Source organism: Lytechinus pictus, chromosome 8 (assembly GCF_037042905.1).
Source record: "Lytechinus pictus isolate F3 Inbred chromosome 8, Lp3.0, whole genome shotgun sequence".
Classification (NCBI taxonomy): domain Eukaryota; kingdom Metazoa; phylum Echinodermata; class Echinoidea; order Temnopleuroida; family Toxopneustidae; genus Lytechinus; species Lytechinus pictus.
In genome coordinates, this window is record NC_087252.1 from 5,791,268 (window position 1) to 5,815,450 (window position 24,183).

Genomic DNA, 24,183 nt, shown 5'->3' on the forward strand with positions numbered 1-24,183 from the left:
AACTCTTCTGAAGAGCTCATTTTTCAAAAGGGGTTAAGTCCATTGTTCATAAATTTTATTGTTTTCTGTCTCAAAACCTCTAAATTTTTAGTCGCTTTGATGAAAACAAAGAAAATTAGAAATTTACATGAAAACGTGAAAAAAGTGGCAAAGAAAAGTCACATTTTTAATCAAAATAGATTGGATTCATTTCAGTTTACTTGCAAAAGGGCTTAGGTCCACAATGATAATTTTTAAAAGAATTTATAGAAAAAAATTGAAGACAGGTAGATGTCTTTTGTACCCAATTTTATGTTCACATGATAGGGTAGTACATCATGACAATTTAGTTTTTCATAAGAATATTGCAGTAAGCATGGTAAGTGAGAATAAAAATCATGATTTTTCTCAGAATTGTCCAAAGTGGACCTAAGCCCTTTTGCAACTTAACTCTTCATATACGCCTACAATTGTTTTATCTATTAATTTCGTTCACAACATATCCAAATTAATTCAAATTAAAAATAATTGTCAAATTGTACATGTATGATTTCACACACACACACACACACACATATATATACATATATATACAAATGATGTCTCTGATATTTAAGGGGAATAAAACCTTTGGAACAAGTGGGCGTGTATGGAAAACGAAAGATCAAACAATAAGATCAAAGAAAGTTGGGAAAAATCGGAAAATAATGAGAAAGTCATAAGCATTTGATTATTGCGTTCTCTAATACGATCCTCCCATTGGCAATTCCCTTTGATGGACTATAAAATGCATCCAAAATGTCTTTTTGATTTCCTCTTTCTTATGGTGATACATTGTATTCTTTGGAAATTTGCATTTCCTGCCCCCTAGAGAAAGAAAACATGATCGACTGATCAATGTGATAAAAGAGACAATTTAAGTGGAATATACACAAATGTAACGACCAAGTTGTTCACACGTGACATCACACATCTTTGTCGCATTGCCAATGGGGTGAATACATATTACAATAATGATCTAAACTTCAAATGCTCATAATTTTCTAATTATTTATTCATTTTTTTTTCATATGATCGTTGATCTGTTTAATGGATTTATCTGTTTTCGCACAAACTTCCTTGGTACAAAGGTTTCATATTCCTTCAGTTCTTTGATGCGTAACATAGAATTACATGTATGAGCACACGTTTGGCTCGCTGAAAGTTGTGGACTTATTACGCTACTGACCCGTAGGTTGTAGAAAAAAAAAAAAAAAAAACCCACTAATAATGATCCTTATGGTGCATGAATATCATGAATCTATCTGCATGCCTAACCATAATTAATATAGAATTTCATGCGAACTCTGTCCCCCGAATCGCTGATGAATATTATCCGATAGTAATTCATCTTGAGCATGTCGAGTATGTAGTCTGACCAAGGAAACGAATTTCAACACGCGTAAGATAAATTTAGAAGATACAGCGTATACATCAATTATTTATCATCGTGATTTATATGCGCGGTATAGGGAAACTGATTTAGAGGGAAAATTTGTTTGCTTTGTTGCATGGTAACCGTAAACCCCAAAACAAACACACACAAAAATGTCCCAGTATAATTATTGAAAAAGTGTGCTATCCAAATGGGCCTACATCATTTCACAACACTGCACATCTCAGAATGTTGCATTATGGGACAGAAAGGTCTCTCAAATCGGGCGTCTTCAGTGAGTACATAACACATGTGCATGGCTGATTTGTAGTCAACCTAGATTTACAAGCGATCACCCCTATCTTAAAGATCTGCCCTTGCTTCCAGTTCGCCAACGAATATCGTTCAAGAGTTTTTTATTTGTGTACAAGCCGCCATCTATATTTCTGTGCTTTTACAAAGAAAAGTTCACAGACACACTTAGTACCTTCGCAGTTCTTATGATAATTTGCTCCTTCAAATCCCCACGCGTAAGAAAAGATAACTTTGGGAGATCGTGATTTCGCCTGTGCAGCCACAAAATGATGGAAAGGTTTGTCGTATGTAATTAGATCTTGTCAATTATTAGAGACGTTCAAACAAACATATCTTTTTAATTAATTTCTATGCATTTTTTCCCTTTTCTAATTTGTTTTCAAGCATTTCATACGGTCCTAATTTCAGCGCAGTAGAATATATGCTCATAGGTATTGCGCTATACAAATCAGTATATCACTATCATTATTATTTATCGCTATTATTAGAAACAGAACCAGATTTTAGTATATAATGACCTCAGGTGGTGCTAGATAGTGCTGATGTTTCGCATTAACATTACGACTCACTTGTTGATTGGTAATTAGGGTCTTTGCAAATTGTCACCTTCTTGATATTAGAACGTAAATTGGAATGTGGCATTGCGTAGCCCTTACTACTGTACTATTAGTATCATCATAATTATGCTTACGACTTGACCATTCCCATACCGGATCACAATTGGTGATAACAAGTTCTCTTCCCCCTAGTCTAATTCCCTTTGGTTATACAACATCAAGTAGATAATCAATAATTGAATAATTTGTGGGCGATGTCTCAAGCAATCATCGCGGATGATTAGTTCACAAGAGTACTCTTTTTGCATCCCTTCGACTTATTTTTCTTTTTATATACTTTGCATCTACCCTGTTGATACGTACATCAGTAACCATGACAACACACGCTTTGTGCCCAATGCCATTATCCTGTGCCTTCGCTCATAATGCAATCGGGAGAAAGTCAGATAGCTTTCAACCCTTCATTCAAAGTTTACTTCATCAGTTGCTCTCTGGCGGAAAGTTGAAAATATTTTGCTGTTCGTCACTTTTAATTTCTTCAAGTGAAGACTAGAAATCGAAGTGCCGGCTATGGTAAGTTGACTCATTTTTTTTTCTAAGCGTATGACCAACTTATTTATTGTTTAGAATAAACGATTATCCATATAAAATACAAAATTTTACAAGGAAAATAAATTCTTTTTAATGTGAGAGGGATAGCTGAACATAGAAAGAAAATGCGGGTTGTTTTTAATGTGAGAGGGATAGCTAAACATATAAAAAAAAAATCAGTTTGTTTGTTTGATTTTTATTTTGAAAGGGATTGCTGGACAAAGGATTGGTTTTTTTAATGATTGGGTTTAACCCTAACCCTAATGTTACGGTCGTTACCTAAATTCTAATGATGCGGATTTAACTTAAATAATGATTGGACTTTACCTTTACCCTAAGAACTAGGCATTACCTTTCACGTATCAAACTATACTTTCTAAACCAGGCGTCAACACCGTTATCAGCGTTATTTCAAACATCAGCAATATCACAGTATTATTATTCCAAACACCATCGTTTTTTTTTTATTTCACCACATCGCATACATTATCACCATTATCAGAATTATCGTCCTTCTCATCGTTTTTTTTTCCTTAAAATATCAGCACTATTACCATCATTACCCGAGCACAAACTTAATATACTAAGACACAAGACAAGAAATAGTGTTCGATGTAGTCTTCAATCTTCTTTTTGCTTTATTCATTCTTTCCATTTTTTTTCTTTAAACAAGCGCACACCTACTTTCCAAGAATGCGTAAAGCATTTTCATTTATTTGAATGCAGGATAAAAGAGCATTGCCGATTAAATGACTTCCTCACGGGCATAGGTGACGCGACCGGGGACTTGACACCGGACTTTCCATGTATAAGGCGCCTTACACCACTCGGTTTACTTTATATAATACGTTACACCCTTTTTTTTTACGATTTTTTTAATTAATGATTTCGAGGTATTCTTTTTCATAAACAAAACAATACCGCGCTTTCCATATTTTTAGGAGCAATAATAACAATATGTTTGGTGAAGTATCGAAATCATCTTGGGTAACGCTATTGTCGCAAACACATCTACATGTAGCATGTCCACGAGTATTATTTTCATGATGTGCAACTACATTTCTATCACAAATTATTTTGGGGGTCATGTTGTGTTCATTTGAGACTTGTAGAGGATAACCGAAGAAAGAAAGCTAGAAGTATTTACGCAGTGGGTGGGAAGTGCATGGCGTTGTACAGGCAAGCCAGACTCGAATAGTTCAAGGAGGGCCCGCATGTTGTCATCACTCGCTGTCGCAGAACGTACTCTATCCCATGTAAATGATCAGAGGTTAGTCCAGTGCACACATGGTAGATGATAGTGTGCAGACTTCAACATAATCAGTGTAAGGGTCCACGGTCCGAAACGTCGGTGAGTGCAGGAACGACAGCGGCATGACACCAGCCACGGCTACGTCATCTGGGAGGTGCAATTTCTCTGCCTTGCCTGTAGGGTAGCGAGAGAGGCAATCTGGAGCTCAATGACGGACGACAGGGACATGGAACATTCTGAAGTTGTATCGCAGTGTCTGTCTTCTCCTTTAGATTCCGCAAGCGGGGATAAGGGATCCCCTCTAAGGTCCTATCGCTTAAAATTTGAATAGCGGCTTGTGGTCAACGGCAATGGTGAGATCCTCTCATCCCTAGACGAAGTACTGTGCCTTGTCAAGAGCGGTTGGTATTGCTAGTGCTTCGACTTCCACATGAGCGTAGCGGGATTCAGCAGCATGAGTAAATCGACTCCCTACAAGTATTACATTCCAACCTGTGGCACAGCAGAAGGAGATAGTGCCACCGCAGGTGCAGTGTTTCTACAGAAGCCACAAGCCAATGCCATCCTTACACCAGTCCATTGCCAGGCAGGTAGGCTTGCTGGGGTCAAATATCCTCGCGCCATCTTCGATCACGCCCGCAGTGACGACCTTGGACTCTTTAAAGGCACGCTGGAGGGCAGTTGTCCAGACGAATGGCGTACTGGGCTTCAGGAGTTGACGAAATGGTAACATATTCTCTGTCATACTGAAGGCCTACAATACTTGGTTGACAAACCTGATCCATGAGCGCGCTTCGGTGATATTAGACGGTGCTGGGAAATCAAGAATCGCCTGCAAGTATTCCTGGCATTGACGGACACTGTCAGTTGTGATTGCGAAGCCTTCGAATTCGACGCCAAGTGTGAATTTGGAAGGGTTGATGATGATTGCTTTTCTACCAAAGATGCCCAGCCACTCGACTGCTCGGAAGAAGCTGCCTGCTAATGTGTCAGCCCAGAGTAGGACGTCACCAACACACTTTGTCTTGCATGGTATGGCTGACACAATCTCGTCTTATCGCCTGGTGTAGCCCTCATCAGAAGCGATGTTTCACTGAGGCACGGTTTTGTAGCGGTATTTACCCCGGGGTGTGATGACTGTCGTGAGATGCCGATTTTCCTGGAAGATGGGTACACTGTGGTAGCCATTCCAAGCCTCACAGACTGTCTTCTGCTTGCCTTGTGGAACTGACCTCGCTTGTGTTGAATAGTTGTCTACTTGGAATAGATCTAGAGACCAAGTCTCTTAATAAAATGTATTATTTACAGATCTGCATTTACTAAGTCTAGATCTATAAAATTGTAGGTACTGTGTTACATCGTGATTCAGATTAGGTAGTTAATATAAATTCACAAGGGTGCTAGCTATACCTTATAATTATTTATTACTGTGATTTATTGTAATTGTTCCAACTTTATCTTGTTTGATCATTGCTCAATGAGTTATAGTTCCGTGTTTCAATTATTACTTATTTAAAATGACGTTCATTTATTATGGTGCACTCTCGTGTACGTATCTTTTCCCTTGCAATACATTGAGAGTTATTTGTAATTACAAGTAACTACTTAAAGTGACATATTCCACGTAAGTCTTAACACAGTTATTAATAATGGTTAGATACCCATGTGCTATTTGCAGTAAGTCGGTTAAAAAAGAACCAACAGGCATTATTCCCAATGCGTGCATATATCTTGTGGACGGGTCCTGAAAAGCACTTATGATTCAGATCTGCATAGCTCTGTCCTATGTGGTTGACGCAACAGCTACCCTTTGGGAATAATGTAGATGAAGTAAAATGCAGTGAGATGTTAGCAAGTACATGTACATGTATTCAAGATAAATCGAATAGCAATTTCAAATTAAACAAAATGAAAGGCACCAAACTTGTCTATCTCAAAGTAAGGAGTCTGGTAAATCAGGTTGCTGATGTACAAAATTTGCTTAGTAATAATCATTATGATATGTTCAGTTTGTCTGAAACATGGTTGACTGAAGAAAATTCTGATAGTTTGTTTGATGTTAAAGAATATAAGTATGTGAGAAGAAATAAGGGCACCCATGGAGGAGGAGTGGGTGTGTTATATATCTGCAAATACTTATGAAGAATAGATCTTGAACATGTAACATTATAAATTGTGTGGCTCGAACTGCGGCGTGCTAATAGGAGCTCTCTGTTCGTTGGTATATTGTATAGGAAACCTGATAGTCAAAATTATTTGAGAGTTTAGAACAAAATCTCGAGAAAGTATTTGCAAAGACATGTAATGTTATTATACTTTGGATTTAACTGTAACATAATAACTAAAAATAATCCGTCAAAAAAGTGAACAAATCTATGAATGGCCAAGCAGATGACACAGGTTATATCTCAACCCACGAGATTTACGCCTAACAGTCAATCACTTGTTGATTTTTTTGTATTTCTGGCTCAGGGGTGAATCCGGAGTACAGATAACAAGTTTAAGCGATCGCTATGTAATATTTAAAAATTCCATGGGGGTTTGATATTCCATGTGACGTGCCGATGTTAACCCTTTGGAGCCGACCGGTTTCTGTAGAGGAAACATATCAGTATTTACTTTTTTTTTGTATATACACTCGGCAAAAAAAAGCTCTTGGACACTTAGAAAACTTAAAATATTTCATATAAATATTTGATTAAAGGAAAATTATTGTATGTCAACATGACCAGACAATGTTCCTCTTCCAGTATGACATGACATTTTCATGTTAACAGTCATGCGTGGGCGGTTAAATGCTTTAAACAATAGAAATGTCAATAAAAAAAAACTGCAAGAAATTGACTATTCAAAAGCTAATGATCATGGCCATCCTGTAGGCATACATTCAACAATTTCAACAGGGGGTTGTCCCCATCGAGCGAACATTGCCCAAAGATTTTTGGATGACCACAATGTTCAGCGCTCGGATCCATGGCCCGCTTGTTCACCAGACATGAACCCGATTGAACACTTGTGGGATCAGCTAGGAAAATCGGTCAATCAAAGAATTCAACCAGGAGACACTTTTCAAGATGTCCGGCGTTATCTCCTGGAACTCTGGAAGAATGGGACAAAATCACCCCAGAGCAAATTTATACAATATTACAATGCGAACGTGTACTATTCCAAGAGATTCAAAGACGGCAAGAATTATTCCAATACACAAAGGAGGGTCATATGATGTCGATAATGTTGGACCGATCTGTTCTACCTACCTTGTCTAAAATATTAGAAAGAGCAATCCACAATCAACTGTATGTACATGTATACTTGAATGAAAACAAACTACCTACAAATTCCCAGTCAGCTTTTAGACCTTTGTATTCTATTACTGCATGTATAACTGATTAGGGCGAATAATCGGAGGTATTTTCCTCGATTTACGTAAATGGTTTGATGTTATACCACGCAATTTCATTTTTCGAAAACTGAAGTTTTTTAATTGAGGGTAACGAATATGATTGGAGTAAAGCATATTTAATAGACATGAGATAGTTTGTGGTAGTAAATAATCGTATCAGTGAAGTATCAGTAAAAGTATAAAAATCAGATCAGACGTCCCACAGGGATCCAAAAGTGGACATAAGTGAAAAGTGTCCTCATGCAAGGCTTTTATGAAAGTTGATTATATCCATTACAAAGAAGTATATTAGGGAGACAAATTTGTATATAATTCAAAAAATAAAGAACACATGGTTTTTACTAGGGGTGCAGAAAAAGTGGTTACTCACGTTACGGTTCAGATGGGCTATATGTCCACCAACCTATGGAATTGCCCTTAAGATAATTATGTTATAAACAACCACACAGCCACGCTGTCATTTGAAAGTGATATTGACCTGGGATGAATTTTATTTTTAATATAACTAGCATTTTAAATTTAAAAATTGACTACATATTCGTGTATTGTTCTCTGCAGAGATTCGAGGTTCGATCCCTGGTCACGTCTTTAGGATGGTGACGTTAAAGGTCGGTCCCAGACGTAAATAATCATATCTGTTTGATACACGTCTGACAAAACTCAAATACACTGCTTCAAGTTTCAAGTTTATAGTTTGCTTCATTTAATTTCAACTCAACTCCCAATTTCATAACATAGAAATTTAGGCCGCAGTATACAATATTACAATTATGCAAATTAATACTATTTATATACATTGTTTACACCCTGACAGTTTAAAATGAGAATGAATAAGTGTTCATTTGATTTACTTTCAGTACGGAAGCGTGAATGTTAGCATCAAAGACCTCGTCACTGAGAAATGGGGCAATGAGACGTGGGAGAAAATCAGGTAAGTGCCCCCAATTCATTTATTTGTTTCACTCTAATAAATAAGCAGACCAATCATACCGATGAAAGAAAAACAAAACCAAAACAACTACAAGTTATTGACTTGTCTATGTTAACAAGACTATAATATCACGATTTTCATTTTGTTTCTCCCAAGGATAAAAGCTGGTGTTGATGATCGTTTTGTCAAGTTTGATATGTATCCTGACTCGATCACATATCAGATCGTCGGAGCTGCATCCGAGGTTTTAGGTAAGATCATTTTCCATTAACGTTCATGGGTCCTCCACCCTTGGACTCCCTCTTACATGTCTGAGTTCATGTCACCTATTGGTGGTGATTTTTTTTTTACCTGATTGCTAAGAAAGCATTAATGCTTGTAAGCAAGCAACCAGAGGACCGACGGCTTAAGGTCCCTCTCCGAAGGACCTGGTACTGAGGATAAATGCCTTACCAAAGGGCACTAGCGCACCAAGTGGGAATCGAACCCGGGTCACCGGAATACGAATCCCCCGCTCTGCCGACTGAGCTATCGCGCCTCCTATTTATTCCCCCTGCCCCCTTTCAAATTAAGAAACTACACCCTCCCACCACCATGACCACCCGTGTATTTTCACCTCTTAAACGATATTTTTTTGGTATGCGTTTTTCATGCTCTATGTCGAGTTAAAATATAGTTCCACTGTTGCTTCAAGTTTCATGGCTTTTTACAAGTTCTATAGATTATGGTTACTCTTGTAAGCGTGTATATTGTTCACAACTCACCCTATTGATTGCTAAGCGCAACAACAATAACATTTTTATTCGATATCAAATTCAATAATGAGACAGACATGTCTAGACGAGTGAACGCAGTGTAAAAAATGTATTCTTAATAATGATTAACATGGTGATCATAATGCTAACTATTACTGTTAGAGCAAACATCATGGCAACATTTTGAATCCTTTCCCATTGTCCAAAATTCCCCCGAATATGGAATAAATTCAATTTTGATGTTAACGTCACTGCCTTTTTGAGTTACGGAATAAGTTACACTCACAATTCACACAATCACAAGAAACTAAGATGTGCCGTTGGTTGTGGTTTTTAATCTCATGCATGATACATAATACATTATGTGAATAGGCTTAATAATCTTGACGATTACAACATGAATAACTTGGTTGTGAGATGATTTTATACTAATATAATTTGAATACATATTAGTACGGTTCTTAAATCTGTAAATCACCATCCTAAGTTCAATGTTATAACTTCATAAAATGGGTATACCACTTAATCAAAGAGGACGGCTTCAGCATAACTACTTGGTAGGACCCGGGTATATTTTATCCGATAATTCAATCACAATTTACTAAAGCGTCCGCCCCCACGCGTCCGCACATCCCTACCCGGGGTGCATAATGACGCAACCAATTCCTCTCTGCATAGGGTGCCCACTTCTACAGACGAGGAAACATTCAAAGGGCACAACATTAATAAACACTGCCCGAACTAAATTCATCTCCACATGATAGGGTGTGAACCTATATGGACGAGGAAACAATCAACGGCACAACATGAAATAAATGGGGCATAATTAAGACGCAATGGCCAATACATCCGATCTCAAATAATTGAAAACAATACACCTCCCTGCTGAGCTTTACATGGTGAACACCTGGTGAAGCCGGCCAAATACGTTAATGTTCTTCTCTAACATCAATTCCACATAATAGCATTTAGAAAGATAGTAATCATAATACTGCAAATGATGATGATGATTATAATAGTAATACAAATGTAGATAATGACAATATATCGTTTTAATTCAATTGATTCTTAAGGGAAAACGAGGAGTTATGAAACAAATTCATACTAAAAATGCAAGCTTATATTCCTCGATAGATCGTGACACCCGATACTATGTTGTTTGGTTTCCCTTGCCTTCCTATTTTTAGATTTCAACAAAGACATTACAAGAAATCAATGAATTTCCTATTTTTTTGTTTAAATCTTGTTCATGTTGTTAATTCATGAACGTTTAGCATATTAAACACCTTGCATTCGATTTTTTTTGTAAGGAAATTCATCGCAGGGATCGATTCTCCAGAAAGTGACAAGTGACATGTTTGGCGAGATTCGTAGCTTTAATTACAATTTACACAACTATTTCTCGGTTCCATTTTGATTAAGAATAACACAAAATATCACATTGGCCTATGTAAGTATAGGAATACAGTTATTGAGGTAAAGGATGTAGAATGATGGTCGTGATGACTATGACATTCATATTGGAAATATTGCTTTAACCTTACAAATCGAAAAATTTGCCACGGTTTTTATGGTGATGATAATAAAGATGAATGTGTGATGATGATAATAATAGTACTGATAATAATAAAACAATAATAAAACAACTACATGGGAAATAAAGATAAAGAAGAACACAGCTCATTAAATATATTTTTCTTATCCTAGTAGCTCTTTCTCCCATATATTTTCTGGATATAAAAATCATATCGTACTTAACCTTCCCTAAATGAAAAAAAAAATAATGAAATAAACACAAACACACACTGACAAAATACTAATGTAATTCTTTTATAATCTTAAAGTTCAGTTAAAATGATTTAGACGGGGGAAAATTACGCAGTAGCATCAATTGCGCATATTCCCCGTCTGTGCATTTTTGTACTATTCTTGCCGAAATTATATTCTGTTACGTTATCCACAGTATTATCTTCATTAGTTTAATAGTCTAAAACCATGGACTATAAAAGCGACGATATCGGCATCCACATTGACGTTGATGGACAAATAATCTAACAAAGGCATGCGGGTGTATATTCGTGCTGAGGTGTATTTCTGACATATGATCGAAGGAAATTCATCTTAGTTCCTAAAACATTGTCAAGGAAATGGTAGAAATGCAGGACTTGTCGATATTGCTCGCTATTGGGCTTATTTGAATTCAAAAGCTAATTCTTGTTAATATGTTTACGCTTTCATGCGAATGGAAATTATGAGGGGGAAGCTTATCTTGTAGAATCTGTATGCATATACTATATTTTGAAAGGAAATCGTTGGGTTGGTTTTCTCTTTTTAGCCTTACATAACACTGCATAATGTGATATTTCTCAGGAATATAAGAATTGATATGGCGTAATAAGATTGTCCTTTTGAAATAAAGTTAGACTTGCCTGACTAATAATTGCCAGGATTGAAATAAGTGGCAATGTCATGAATGTGAAGAAACGAGACTCGTGTGGTAACATTTGCCTGCCTACAAGAATGTCAGTCCTTATATTTTATATTAATCAAATTAACCTTCCCCTACCAGTATGCTTTTTATTTACTTCTTTATGTTCATCCTCTCCTTCTTTCTCCCATTTGAAGTTGCATTTTGAAATGTGATTAACCGCGTTCGGCCTTGTATCATATTTTGCAATATGTTTCAAATATGTAAGGTTTATTCAAGTCTTTGAGCCACAGAGAGCCTATGTCAACGCTTAATTTAGATCTCAATGGCCTGTAGTATAAGAAATTAAGGCATTGAGCAATGAAAACAGAGACAAGCTACACATGCAAAACTTAATTATGGGGAAAAATAAAAGAAAAGAAAATCCCAAACCTTAAATCATCATCTTTAAAATACTAAAGATTTATCTAGATTCGCCAGTATTGATCTATGAAAGAAGAAAATGCAGGGGCTCCTAACTTATTAGTTAACTATTTTTTATTCTATTTAAAGTATAAATAAAATGTTTCGATGTCGACTATTAATGTATTGTTTTTGTGTGTGTGTGTTTCGCATGGGTCATATAGATCAGATAGCACCCAGACCCACTTAGAACAGAATAACGCGTTCATAATAGACCAGCTTCGTCTAGATTAAAGGGAAAGTTCATATTGAGAAAGGTTTGGTTTTAATAATAGCTGAAAAAATAAACACAAATATTAGTGATTGTCTGAGGGAAAAACCATCAAAGAATAAGAAGGCTATGAAGTTATGAAGTTTTCAATTTGTAACTTCAGATGTGAGCAGCTCCCCCATGTATCATGGTAAATGATGGGGATTTTTTTTTACCTGACTGCTAAGAAAGCATGAATGCTTGTAAGCAAACAACCAGGGGACCGACGGCTTAAGGTCCTCTCCGAGGGACCTGGTAATGAGGATAAATGCCTTACCAAAGGGCACTAGCGCACCGAATTGGAATCGAACCCGGGTCACCTGGATTCAAATCCCCCGATCTACCGACTGAGCTATCGCGCCTCATGGATTAAAAAAATTTAATCGAATACGGTGAATAAAAATATTTTTCTTACTGAAAGTGATATAAAATAAATGTGTCTGATTGTATAGCCTATCCATCACTGTAAATAAAATCATTTTTATTTATATTAGACGACATAAGTAACAGCTGATCGTCTGTGAAGTCACAAAATCAAACAACTTTGAAAGATAAAAACTCATTTACTTATCGATGGAATTTCACTTAACCTTCATTAATGTATTTTGATAATTTTCCGATTTTAAAAAATCAGGGTGAAATTCCGATTTAAGTTGAAGAGATAATACACTTTACATATGCGGTAATAGGGTATTGTTGTTTATGTTATTCATTTAAAATGAATGTAATTATGTTTGTTAAAAATGCATACTGTAACTAGAACAATAAGCAGGTGTGATGAAGAAAGAGAGTGACGAAAATAGGAATAAAATGTCATATTGCAGCATTGTCAAACAATACCAAACTGGCCCTCAAAAAATAAGAAATATACTTTAACATTCTGGCTCTCCTCTGATCATGGCTTTCAAGTCTAAACCATTTTTGAAGATTTGTTCCATTCACAGAGGACAGATGAAGGTCATAGAAACTGCGCAGTTCTGTCTAAAAGCTTGCGGTAAAAATCCGAATGATATAGCATTTTCAAGTCTTCATCATGCCTGTCAAAATAATAATATCTAATACACTAATCCGCAAACGCATGTCCTTCTTGAAAAATACATAATGATAACGACCTTGTATTCGTGTGGTGAGAAAATTCGCGTGGTGAGAACTTTCAACAATATACATGTACAATATCGGATTATAATGACAATGAAGGCTGTCAGCATCAGTCACAACGCTTACAAATTTTTCACCAACTGCTCGCTCTGTATCTGTGTTGGAGGAATGGATGGAGTAAATACAGATATATATGTTATTTACTTGCATTTTCACAGCTTATGCCCCTTTTGAATTAAGTTTTTCAATGATATTTGAATGAAAAACAAAGCTAGAGAAAAAATAGAAAGTATAATTGCCAACTTTCGGCTGGTACAGGTGGATCAATCAGTCTGACCTGTATTTGGAACTCAGGTGTAGTTAGCCTAAACGCTTGATTTAACGTGTGGTTTAACTATGGAAAGCCAATAGTGACAGAGATCTATAACAGTACTGTACATGCTCAGTTTATCAGCTTTTTTATATTCGAATTTTTCATAAATTGTCTCGGAATAATAACTTAGATCATCGCAGTTACCATTAAAGCATTGGAGAAAAAGCACAGTGAACATTGTACACAAAAACTAGACATTTGAAGCTTCTCATAATTTTAACATAGAGTAAAAAAAATGGCAGAAATTAATCTTAATTAAGAATATACCTTATGCATTGACGTCAATCATGCTTGGTTATCTAAAACTGGCGCATCTCTGACATGTCTGACACCCAAGAGACAAGTCAATTCCTATAGCCTCAAGGGGAGGGCGCTATAAAATTGTGACGTTATGCTTAAGGTATAATAGGCCATGACCTTTTTCGTTAATAAATCAACCCCATATTATCTAACATCATCAATGGAAAAAAGCGACACACCCTGGCATTTTAAGTATACCGAGCTTACAGAGACCAACAGCAAAAGGGGGAATTTTAAGCTTTTGTTAAAAATTCAACGAAAACCTCAAAATAATCGTAATGAATGTCTTATTTCATCCAAGAAATGGATCATGGATATGAACTTGTAAATGGCGGGGATCAAAACATAATGAACTGTTTCAACACCCCCTTGCCTAAAACTACATTTTCGGCAGCTTTTTATTCGTGCATTCCATTATTCAAACCTTATCAATGCCTACACACTTAAAATGTTAGGCAACATAAAACTGACCACTGTCATGACTGTGTTGGATAATGTACATTGGTAAAAAAAAAATATTCTGGGCAATTATTATCAAATTTAGCAAATTTATTACCAAATTCATAGTTTTAATTACCCAATTTGGGCATATTTTAACCGACAGTTGTGTAGACATTATGTTGACCAGCGTTTGTTAAAAAGTTGGGCATTTTTGCCCTACTATTTTAAGAGTGTAGTACCATTCATTATTTATGTTTCTTTAAAGACTAATTTATATCTCTCTTGTGTTGTTTCTATGAGCCTTGAAATATGAAATACAAATTTTCATTGGTTAAAACTTACTTACCTTGAGAAAGCATGTTCCTTAATCCAATTAGATTATATCATATTATTTTGAGCCAACTGTGTAAGCTGATGTTCGCCTCATCTTACAAAATTGCAGGACTTGAGTAAAAGTCCTGGTGTCGCGGTTGTTGATTTCCGATGTTCAAAATATAGCTAGAAGTTTAGATTTAAATTACCTTAGCCTATTTATTTGTGTATTTGCTTCCAACAAAACGAATCCACATTTATTCGTTGCATTGGTATTTTTTCACTAGTGACTATACAGTGATTCCTTTTACGTCTATCAATTACTTCTATATTTATTTTTTAACTTATTTATTCATTCATTCATATGTTTATTTATTATTATGATTTTTATTTCTTTTACTTTTCTTTTCTTTTTATTTTCTATTTATTTATTTTATTTTTCAGTGGGAGGGGGGTTGAAGGTATAAAATGAAATGCAGCATTATAATTTAAAGCATTTGAGTTGTGACGTCAAATGCGAGCAGCTTTGGTACATTTCGCATGGTAAAAAAAACAATGAAATGTCAATTTTTCAGAAAATGGCTTTTATTGTACCTTCAGTATATTAATCCATTCATTTCACACCAACTCCTCAAAAGAAAGCAACAAATCATTACGTACCTCTAAAATATTTAAATTTATGCATTATTACATAACAAATGGGGCAGTTATTTGTATATGACGTCAAAAATCCAAAAATTATATTACAATAATTATTTTAATCTTTGATCGATTTTCCTCAAACCCCATGACAAGTATTGTTAATTACTTTTCTGCTTTTTACAGCAAACTTTTCGTCAGGGTGAACCTCCCCTTTAATCCATTTTCAGAAACCGCCAAGGCGCCAACCACACCAAATTGATTAACAAATTTATCGATTCTGCTTAATGACAATGATATCCTTAAATGTCACACGCATGGGAGTTACGATCAGAAAGGGTATATTTGGGTTAACATCATAAAGCGACAACGATAAGTTGTGTAAGAAGTCGCCGATTTTTGTTTTCTCCACAAGAACATAATTTAGATGAGTTCACATTACAGTTATCTTGAAATTTTATTTTTAATGAATTGATTTTAAAAGTCATACGGTTAAAATATTTCAATTTCCTAATTCGCAAATACATTATTAACGGTTGACTTGTCAATATAATAATTTGATTTTAACTTAGGCAGATAATAAAAAATAGGGAGAAATTATATATTTTTTTATGTTTGAAGAGTTTGTCTGGAGTAGAGGGAGGAACTTTTCGGGGAGATATGTGTTCATTGCAAGGGAAATGGACAAAGAAACCATTGTACCCCGACTCTATAGTGATAACCAGAAACGTCATCGGGTAGTTAATTTGATATGTATTCCATTATTTCTTACATATTTTCTTTTGAAACTGTCTTTAAAAAGAAAAGGAGAAGAAAATTAATAATCAAATAACATGAATAAGATGGACGCCAAATAGAAAAAATATCAATATCGTGTTCTCGAGGTATTTCCACTTAATTAATTTATAAATATACCGCGTATTCATTTGACCAAAGAAAATACAATAGGGGGAGAGAAATAAAATTACAGGATGGACATATTTGTTATTTTTTGTTTTTCCGAAAACCAGTGTAATTCTGAGTACCTTCAGAGAAAATGTAATTAAGCAATGGACATCAAACTTTGCTTTGGTTCGATGCAGAATGGATACCTCTCTACGTGTTCTATATAGGATGAGGTTAAATGGCTATATTTAACAGTTGTGATTTACATGTATCAGTGTGTATGAAAATGCTAAACTCAATCAATGTTATAATTGTATAAGTACAGTTTACAATAAAACGCAGCAACATAAATTGTTTTAATTTTTGTCAAAATGACTTTTTTTCATTTCAATACATGGCCACACGAAAAAAAAAACTTTCCGGGGGGGGGGGGGGGCAAGGAGGCGTTGAAAAACAATGACTGCGATGGAGCGACGTGATCGACCTTGTCATTGGGTGCTTTCGCGTATTCTGTCGTGAAATTGAAGGAATTCGTGCACAGTTTTGGTGAATTTTGTGAGTATAAAATGTAGGTTTTCAACATTTCGGGGTAGGGAGCAACTTGCCCCTGCCCTCTCTGCGTACGGCCATGGTTCAGTATGAATTAAAACTACTCGTATCATTACACTGTTGCAAGCAATATTTGAATGCAAACTTTCGGGTCAGTAGAAAATAAAATCTAGCCCGCGCTTCGCGTTCGCATTGTCTGTCCAGTGATATACTTACTTACATACTTATACAATCCAGTTAGTAATGAGGGATGTTTTTTCAAATCTGTTCAGGTCTGTTTTCAATGAAACAATCACATCGTGCTTCGCGCTAGCATTTATTTTCTCAGTGATATACCAATGAGGCGCGTCTCCTTGACTGGGCCGTTCTTTGTTCCTTTTGCAATTTTGTTTTTTTATATTACTTTCCATTGCCTTTCTCGCATACTGACCACAAATGACTGATCGTGTACTGTCTGCTGCTTGTTTACCCGCTTGCAATGTGTTCACATTGGATCCACCCATTCCTGATACATTCCGCTTGCCTTTTTATTTCAGTCTGCATTTACCTAAAACGCCCCCACTTGCTTTCGTAGTTAAGTCCGAACTTTCCGGAAATACCCCCACTTGCCTCCTCAGTTCAGTCCGCATGGTCCGAGCGTTTCGGAAACATCCCGCATGGCTTCTTCTTTAAAACGGTCCTGACCGAGTAAGACGCGGAAGGGTTTAGGAAGGGCGGGACATCATTAGGACATCGTCAAGACAAGGTCCAAAGGTGTCAAGAATTCAGTTTCCGCGTCCAAATTTTAGTCGAGACCAAGAATTGGATGCGGACAAATATTGATCTCCCGAACCCAAGGAAGGTTTTAAGACTTTTTGCGTTCATTCCCAGTACTGTCCGGACAGGATTCCGAAGGGACGCGTATTACAAATATCGCATTCCACGCCTTGTCCTGAGGTCGTCCTGACCCTAGTGGAAAAATAAAAGGGGTTTTTACAAACACAGCTCTTGGCAGAACGCGACGTTTTTTACAAGTCAAGCGTTATCTGGAAATGAAACTGGTAGAATTAAGATGAAAAATTAGCATAGTTATCTGGACTGGTGATTTCCTCGGTTGGTTGGTTAAAAACACAAAATGTCACTACTCTAGGTGACACCCCACTCGCGCATACAAACACACACACACACACACATGTACATAACATGCGGCAGATGTCTTATTTTGATAAACTTTCATGTTAAATCGCAAAATCGCATTTTATATTTCCATACCGACGCTGTTTAGGGACATACTGTACACGTTCATATAATCTAGTAATAGATTTGAGTGATAACGAGCTTTTTTTTTTTGGGGGGGGGTACCATAACTCGAAATGAAAATACCACCATTACCATTATGATATTTTCTTTTGCCATAATTTCCATTATCACCACAACCATGACCACCATGGCAACCATTATTGTTTACTAAAGTTTGCTTGATCTTTCATGTTGCAGGTGTTGATGGAAACGTTGTACTGGAGACCTTTGGAGTTTACTGGGTGGTTTGGTGCATGCGATGTGGTTACGACGCCCTCTTTCGGGCACTCGGGGCAACGCTGTCTGATTTCATGGCGAACTTGGATTTCTTACACAGTGTCTACATGAAGACCCTTTATCCAAAGATGACAGTTCCATCATTCAGAGTAGAAGAATTAGAGAACGACGAAATGATTCTTCATTATTACTCAAACCGTAGAGGTCTTGGCAGCATTGTTTATGGTAAAAACCTAAATGTTTGTTATGATTTCATAAAAAAGAGTGCAATGTTAGCTGGCAGTAGAGTGCATGAAAAACGATAACAATTTCTGTAATGCACACATTTGAGGCTCATCTAATCAAATTGTTCCTTCTGATTGAATCATATGCATTCCGGTTGCTCATTCGGCTTGAATTAGAAAATTGGTTTAAAAAAAGCAATGGGGTTTCTTTTAGACAAGGGAGGGAGGGGGGGGGGGGTCTATGATGCAAGAACATTACGCACACCGGTCATTCTTGTAAAATAGAGACCTGTCACGGCTCACTCCCTTCTAGGTGTCAAAATGTGAATTAAAACGAAGTCACATCGATAAACATGATAAAGGAATCACACAACACTAATGAGCATCAATTGATTCTTTTATGTGATTTGTACAACGGTATTTTTCAAAATTGATTTTCGTTTAAAGGATGCGTGAAAGCGGTTGGAAGAATCATCTTTAACACGGAAGTGGAGATTGAACTTCTGTCACATGACCAGGCAGAGTATTGCGGGATACTAAAAGATCACTACAAGTATCACGTGTGTTTCGTCAAGTTCGATCTAGCTCCGTTAGGTACTGATGGAATCGTTACGGAAGAGGTAACACAATCTATGGATTTTCTTTTTGATGGCTGGATGGAAATACGAATAATTAAAAACCGTATCTTGAATTAGGATTCCGAATTTAATTTTTAAGCATATTTCTCATCGAAATTCATTGGGAATAATATTGATTATTTTAGAATGAAATTTATGACAGAATGTTTAAGGATGAACATGTAAAATGTCAATCATAAAAAAAGAAAAATAAAAAAAATTAACATTGCGACAATACATGCAATATGCTAGTATATATCCCTCTTATGAGTATTCATGAGTATCAAAACGATTGATCAATTCGTGATCAGGGGGCAAAGTATAATTTCAATAGGAAAGAAAAGCTCCGTATAGTTTTCTTGTAGCTCCGTTTATTTGTTGATATACTTTCATGGGCAGAATTGCGCATGCTCATGCTCGACATTTTCTCTCAACGTTAAACTGCGCATGCTCCCTGACTTTACCCGATCCCCATCATCAGCAAAAAATACAAATAAAATAAAGTAAAGAACAAGCTCTCGCTCAAACTAATTAGCGACAATCTGGAGAAAAAAACAGCGTGGAATCGTGTCTAGATTATCATACAAAAAACATGATTCCGACGGCCGTTCGTACAGGATCCTTTAATTTGGAACAGACATACCTAACAAGGTGAGTCAATATCCAATAATTCTTAGAGCATATATTAAGCGTACGCGTATTTAGACCACTGCAGCAACGGCCAACGCAACGCAACGTACTTCTCACTACTAAGAGCAGTCGGGTAGAAGCCTCGCGCAGCATACCCGGGAACTGTTTAGCAATGGCTCGACAGGCCTAGGGTAGGACTAGGTCCGACAATGTTGGTGGGTGGGGTGGGGGATTTTTTTACCTGATTGCTAAGAAAGCATGAATGCTTGTAAGCAAGCAACCACAGGACCAACGGGTTAAGGTCCTCTCCGAAGGACCTGGTAATGATGATGAATGTCTTACCAAAGGGCACCAGCGCACCAAGTGGGAATCGAACCCGGGTCACCGGAATACGAATCCCCGGTCTACCGACTGAGCTATCGCGCCTCCTTAAGTGCGAGTCCAACCTCGGATAAATAATTCCCACTATACTTTCTCAAAGCCTGATATATTTGTATAATATCCAAATAAAAAAATCGAAAAAAAAATAAATAATTAGAAGTCAAAGGAAAAACGTCCATTGCAATAATATGCCCTGATACTAAATGAACATTAATAAATGTGTACTCATTCGTGTTAATGCTAAGATTTATATAATCGTGAGTAGTTGATAATTACCTTTTAATACTGAATTTGTGTTTCACCGTTAATCATTGTCTTCATAAATTTGCTATTTTGTTCTAATATCATATTCATTTAGGAATACAACACGACTTAGCATCATTGTCAATCGTCTGAAGAGTTTACAGGCGTGTATATAGGCTGTTTAAAATAGTTTACTTTGCTAACAACTGGGGAAACGTTATCTTTAAAGATTATTAACACATTTCGATATTATGTATTAATCTAAATATGTTTGTTATGTTATAGGAATGGACATCCATTGTTGATGGAACATCACATCTTATTGGTGGCGGTGGGTCTCGTCCACATAGCCATGATTCGATGAAGAAGGACTTCGTACGTGTTGGATCGGCCAAACGATGTCCTTTCTCAGGAATGGATATCGGAATGTTAGATAACAACATAACAGAGGGAAAGGTGTCCAGGGATAAAAGCCTCCCGGAGATTTCCGAAAAACGCATCCTGCCGATCAGTCATTTCAAACCGAAAGTCCCAGCAAGGATTCTTCTAGATCCCGAGACATTCTGCAAGACCTTCCCTTACCACATCCTCTTCAACGGTGACCTGATGATCATGCATTCTGGATCGAAGCTACAACAGTTCTGCCCGTTGATCAACGATGAGGGCGCTAGACTGAGGGATATCTTGATTCTTGATCATCCACAAATCGAGTTGACGTCTGAGAATATATTTCTGTTTCTGAACATGATCTTCATGGCAACGCTGAATAAAGAAGCCATGGCACCACACATGCCGGTTGTTTCTCTGAGAGGTATGTATCTGCAACAGTTTTTTGAAAAATGACCGTTTCGTGTTAGGAGTCCAAAGTTATATTAGGCATTGTAATACCATGAATACCGTTTCACAATATAATCTTACTGACATACATGTACATGTATATTCCGTGCGTAAAATGTAAACATTTTAATTGGTTCGCAACATACAAATTTCTTTCTTTCCTGCTTCACGTTCTTTAAACTCTTTCCCCCCTTTTTTTACCGTTCGCTCCTTTTTTTTCTAGGGGATTAATATCAGATGACACAAAAAAGAAGGACAATTTTTATTGGTTTTGTTAAGAAATGCTCCTTTGCAAAGGTTGGTAAGATTGTTACAGGAAAGAGCATCTGAGCTTAAGAGGAAAAAGAGGGTGAGATTAAAGATAAATTCCAGTAGTTGCAGTAAACACTGATTTCATGAGAAAGTCTGTAAAACCAGGTTTAATTATCAGTATATCATCGAGGATCTAGATCTGGTACAGTTACATAAACTGAACTTTGTGAAATCTTGAAATCTACGCTGAAAAATGTTCACATTGAAGATCACAAACACAGATAGGCACACGTGGGACAGTGTATTATTATTGCTGGAATAAAGACCCGACGGAAGTGACCGAATCCGCGCTTATTTTGCTTATTTCTCAGCAATTACACAATTTCTTCCAGAATCCTTTGGCACATATTTTTTATTCATACAAACAGACACTTGGGTGGTCATTATATTAGATTCTGTAAAAAGTCATTTTGAGATCGTTACCAAAACTGGAATTTATCTTTAAAAGATCATTGCAATGTTTTGATGTTTGCGATTGGAAATAGTTGATTATAGGAATAATAATTTGTTCATGATGAAATGGGGACGACATTTAATATTGAAACGTTGTCGATTCATTTCGTATACTAAAGTCTAAGTAGTATTACCTTGAGAGTCACGATTGAGTGATGGTATGTGATGGCGAGTAGGTGAGATGTGGAGTATCACTTTGTTAGGTGGATGACATCTGGTCAGGATCAAGGAAACATACATGTAGATTTTTTGAATAACTGACCAAAAGAATACACACACGTCCACACCCTCTCTGAAACACACACACATTTGTATATATATATAAACAAAGTGGAAATGTTCTGCTCGGAGTTGGTCAAATAAACAATTCAAAAAGAAAGAAAAACTCCGTAATGAAAAGTATTTCACGAGTGATTTATTGACTAAGATCAACTTTGAAAATGCGTCAAGATCAACAACAGTAAAGCGTGCACTCTCTCAAGGAGCGCCCTTGATGTAGGCGCACCCGACAGAGGGGCGCTCTTACGTAACAAGGAAAGAGAGGAGGGAAGGAGGCGATGAAATAAAGGAGAAGGGATAGAGAATAAACGAAAGAAATTAAAAGAAAAAGAAAAAGAAAAAAAGAAAAACGGGAAAGCAGAAACAAGAGAGAATGAGAAGCATTTGGAAAAAAGCAAACATAAGAAGAACAGAGAGTAGAATGAACAGAAAATGGATAAAATAGAGAGAGGGAGAGAGGGAGATAGAGAAGAGAAGGTGAGAGATAGAGGAGAGAGAGGTGGGAGACACAGAGAAGGGGTGAAATAGAAATAGAAAAACAAAAAGAAGAATAAAAGAAAAGAGAGACAAATTTAGGGGCGGAGTGGGAGAAAGAAAATAGAAGAAAAGGCAAGAATATACCAGCTAAGGAAGAGAAATAGGGAGAGAGAACGAATGAGAAAAAGGGGAGGGGAGAGAGCGAGAGTTAGATATTTAGAAAGAAAAGGTGACAACAACACACCAGAAAACAAAGAAGCAAGGAAACTTGACAAGAAACTAAGAGTTCATAGGGAAGAAGCGAAAGGCTGCGTTGACTCCGTTTGGTTGGAGACATCCCAGGCGGTGGATCATACGTTCTTCCCGGATTTTCCTCTCCTCATCTGTACCACCAGAACATCTCACGATGCCACATATTTTGAAGTTGCTGATGGAGTGTCCTGGAAGATTGAAATGATGAGCAACTGGAAGTCTTGTGGTGTGAAGTCGGATTGATCGTAGATGTTCATTGGTGCGATCGGCCATCTTCCGTTTAGTCTCACCGACATATAGCATTTCACATGCGGTGCACACTATGACATAGATCAAGTTGGTGATAGTGCATGTCAAATGATCCCGAACAATCCAGGTAGACTTAGGTCCCTTGATAGTGGTATCTTGCAGTATGACGTTGCATGCATTACATCTGCTCCTTCCGCATCTCACGGTCCCGTGATTCTCCTCAGTAGTTGTAGATGTTAATTTGGAATGTACCAGCAGATTGCGGAGGCTCTTGTCTTTCTTATACGCGACCACTGGAGGATTCTTGAATATCTCCCGGTTATTCTCATCCTCCTTGAGAATGCCCGTCTTATTCATGATGGTTGAGACGATTCTCTCGGTAGACGGATGGTACGTTAGGACCAATGGTACCCGGTCCATGTTCTCTTGCTGACGTGGTTGCAAAGTGGCCGTGCGACTTAGGCTGGAAGCTTTCCAAGAAGCTTTATGGATGACTTGCTTTGGATAACCCCTTTGTCGGAAGAACCCTGTCATTTCTTCGGATCGTTGTCTGAAGTCCTGGTCATCACTGAAAAGACGCCGGAGCCGGGTGAGTAGTGAGAAAGGAATTGATTGTTTGCAGCTGGGTGGATGAGATGACGAATAATGTAGGTAGCAGTGAGCATGTGTAGACTTGTAGTGTACACTATAGTTTTAATCTGCTGGCCATCTATCCGAAGTTGAATGTCTAGAAATGGGAGTGAATCCTCAGAGTTTATGTGAGTGATTTTGAGACACGGA

General features: G+C 37.0%; 1 protein-coding gene across 1 annotated transcript in view; it reads left to right on the top strand.

Annotated features, from left to right (window-relative positions):
• Window positions 1–2,728: 2,728 nt before the first annotated feature.
• The window catches only part of LOC129267442 (guanylate cyclase soluble subunit beta-2-like), a 35,066-nt gene continuing 13,611 nt past the window's right edge, over window positions 2,729–24,183 (top strand). Inside the window, exons 1-6 of the mRNA XM_054905153.2 lie at window positions 2,729–2,838; window positions 8,369–8,442; window positions 8,599–8,693; window positions 18,411–18,674; window positions 19,121–19,293; window positions 20,830–21,355. Of these exons, the coding sequence (XP_054761128.2) occupies window positions 2,836–2,838; window positions 8,369–8,442; window positions 8,599–8,693; window positions 18,411–18,674; window positions 19,121–19,293; window positions 20,830–21,355 (1,135 nt within the window). The 5' untranslated portion in view covers window positions 2,729–2,835. The remainder of the gene's footprint in view (window positions 2,839–8,368; window positions 8,443–8,598; window positions 8,694–18,410; window positions 18,675–19,120; window positions 19,294–20,829; window positions 21,356–24,183) is intronic.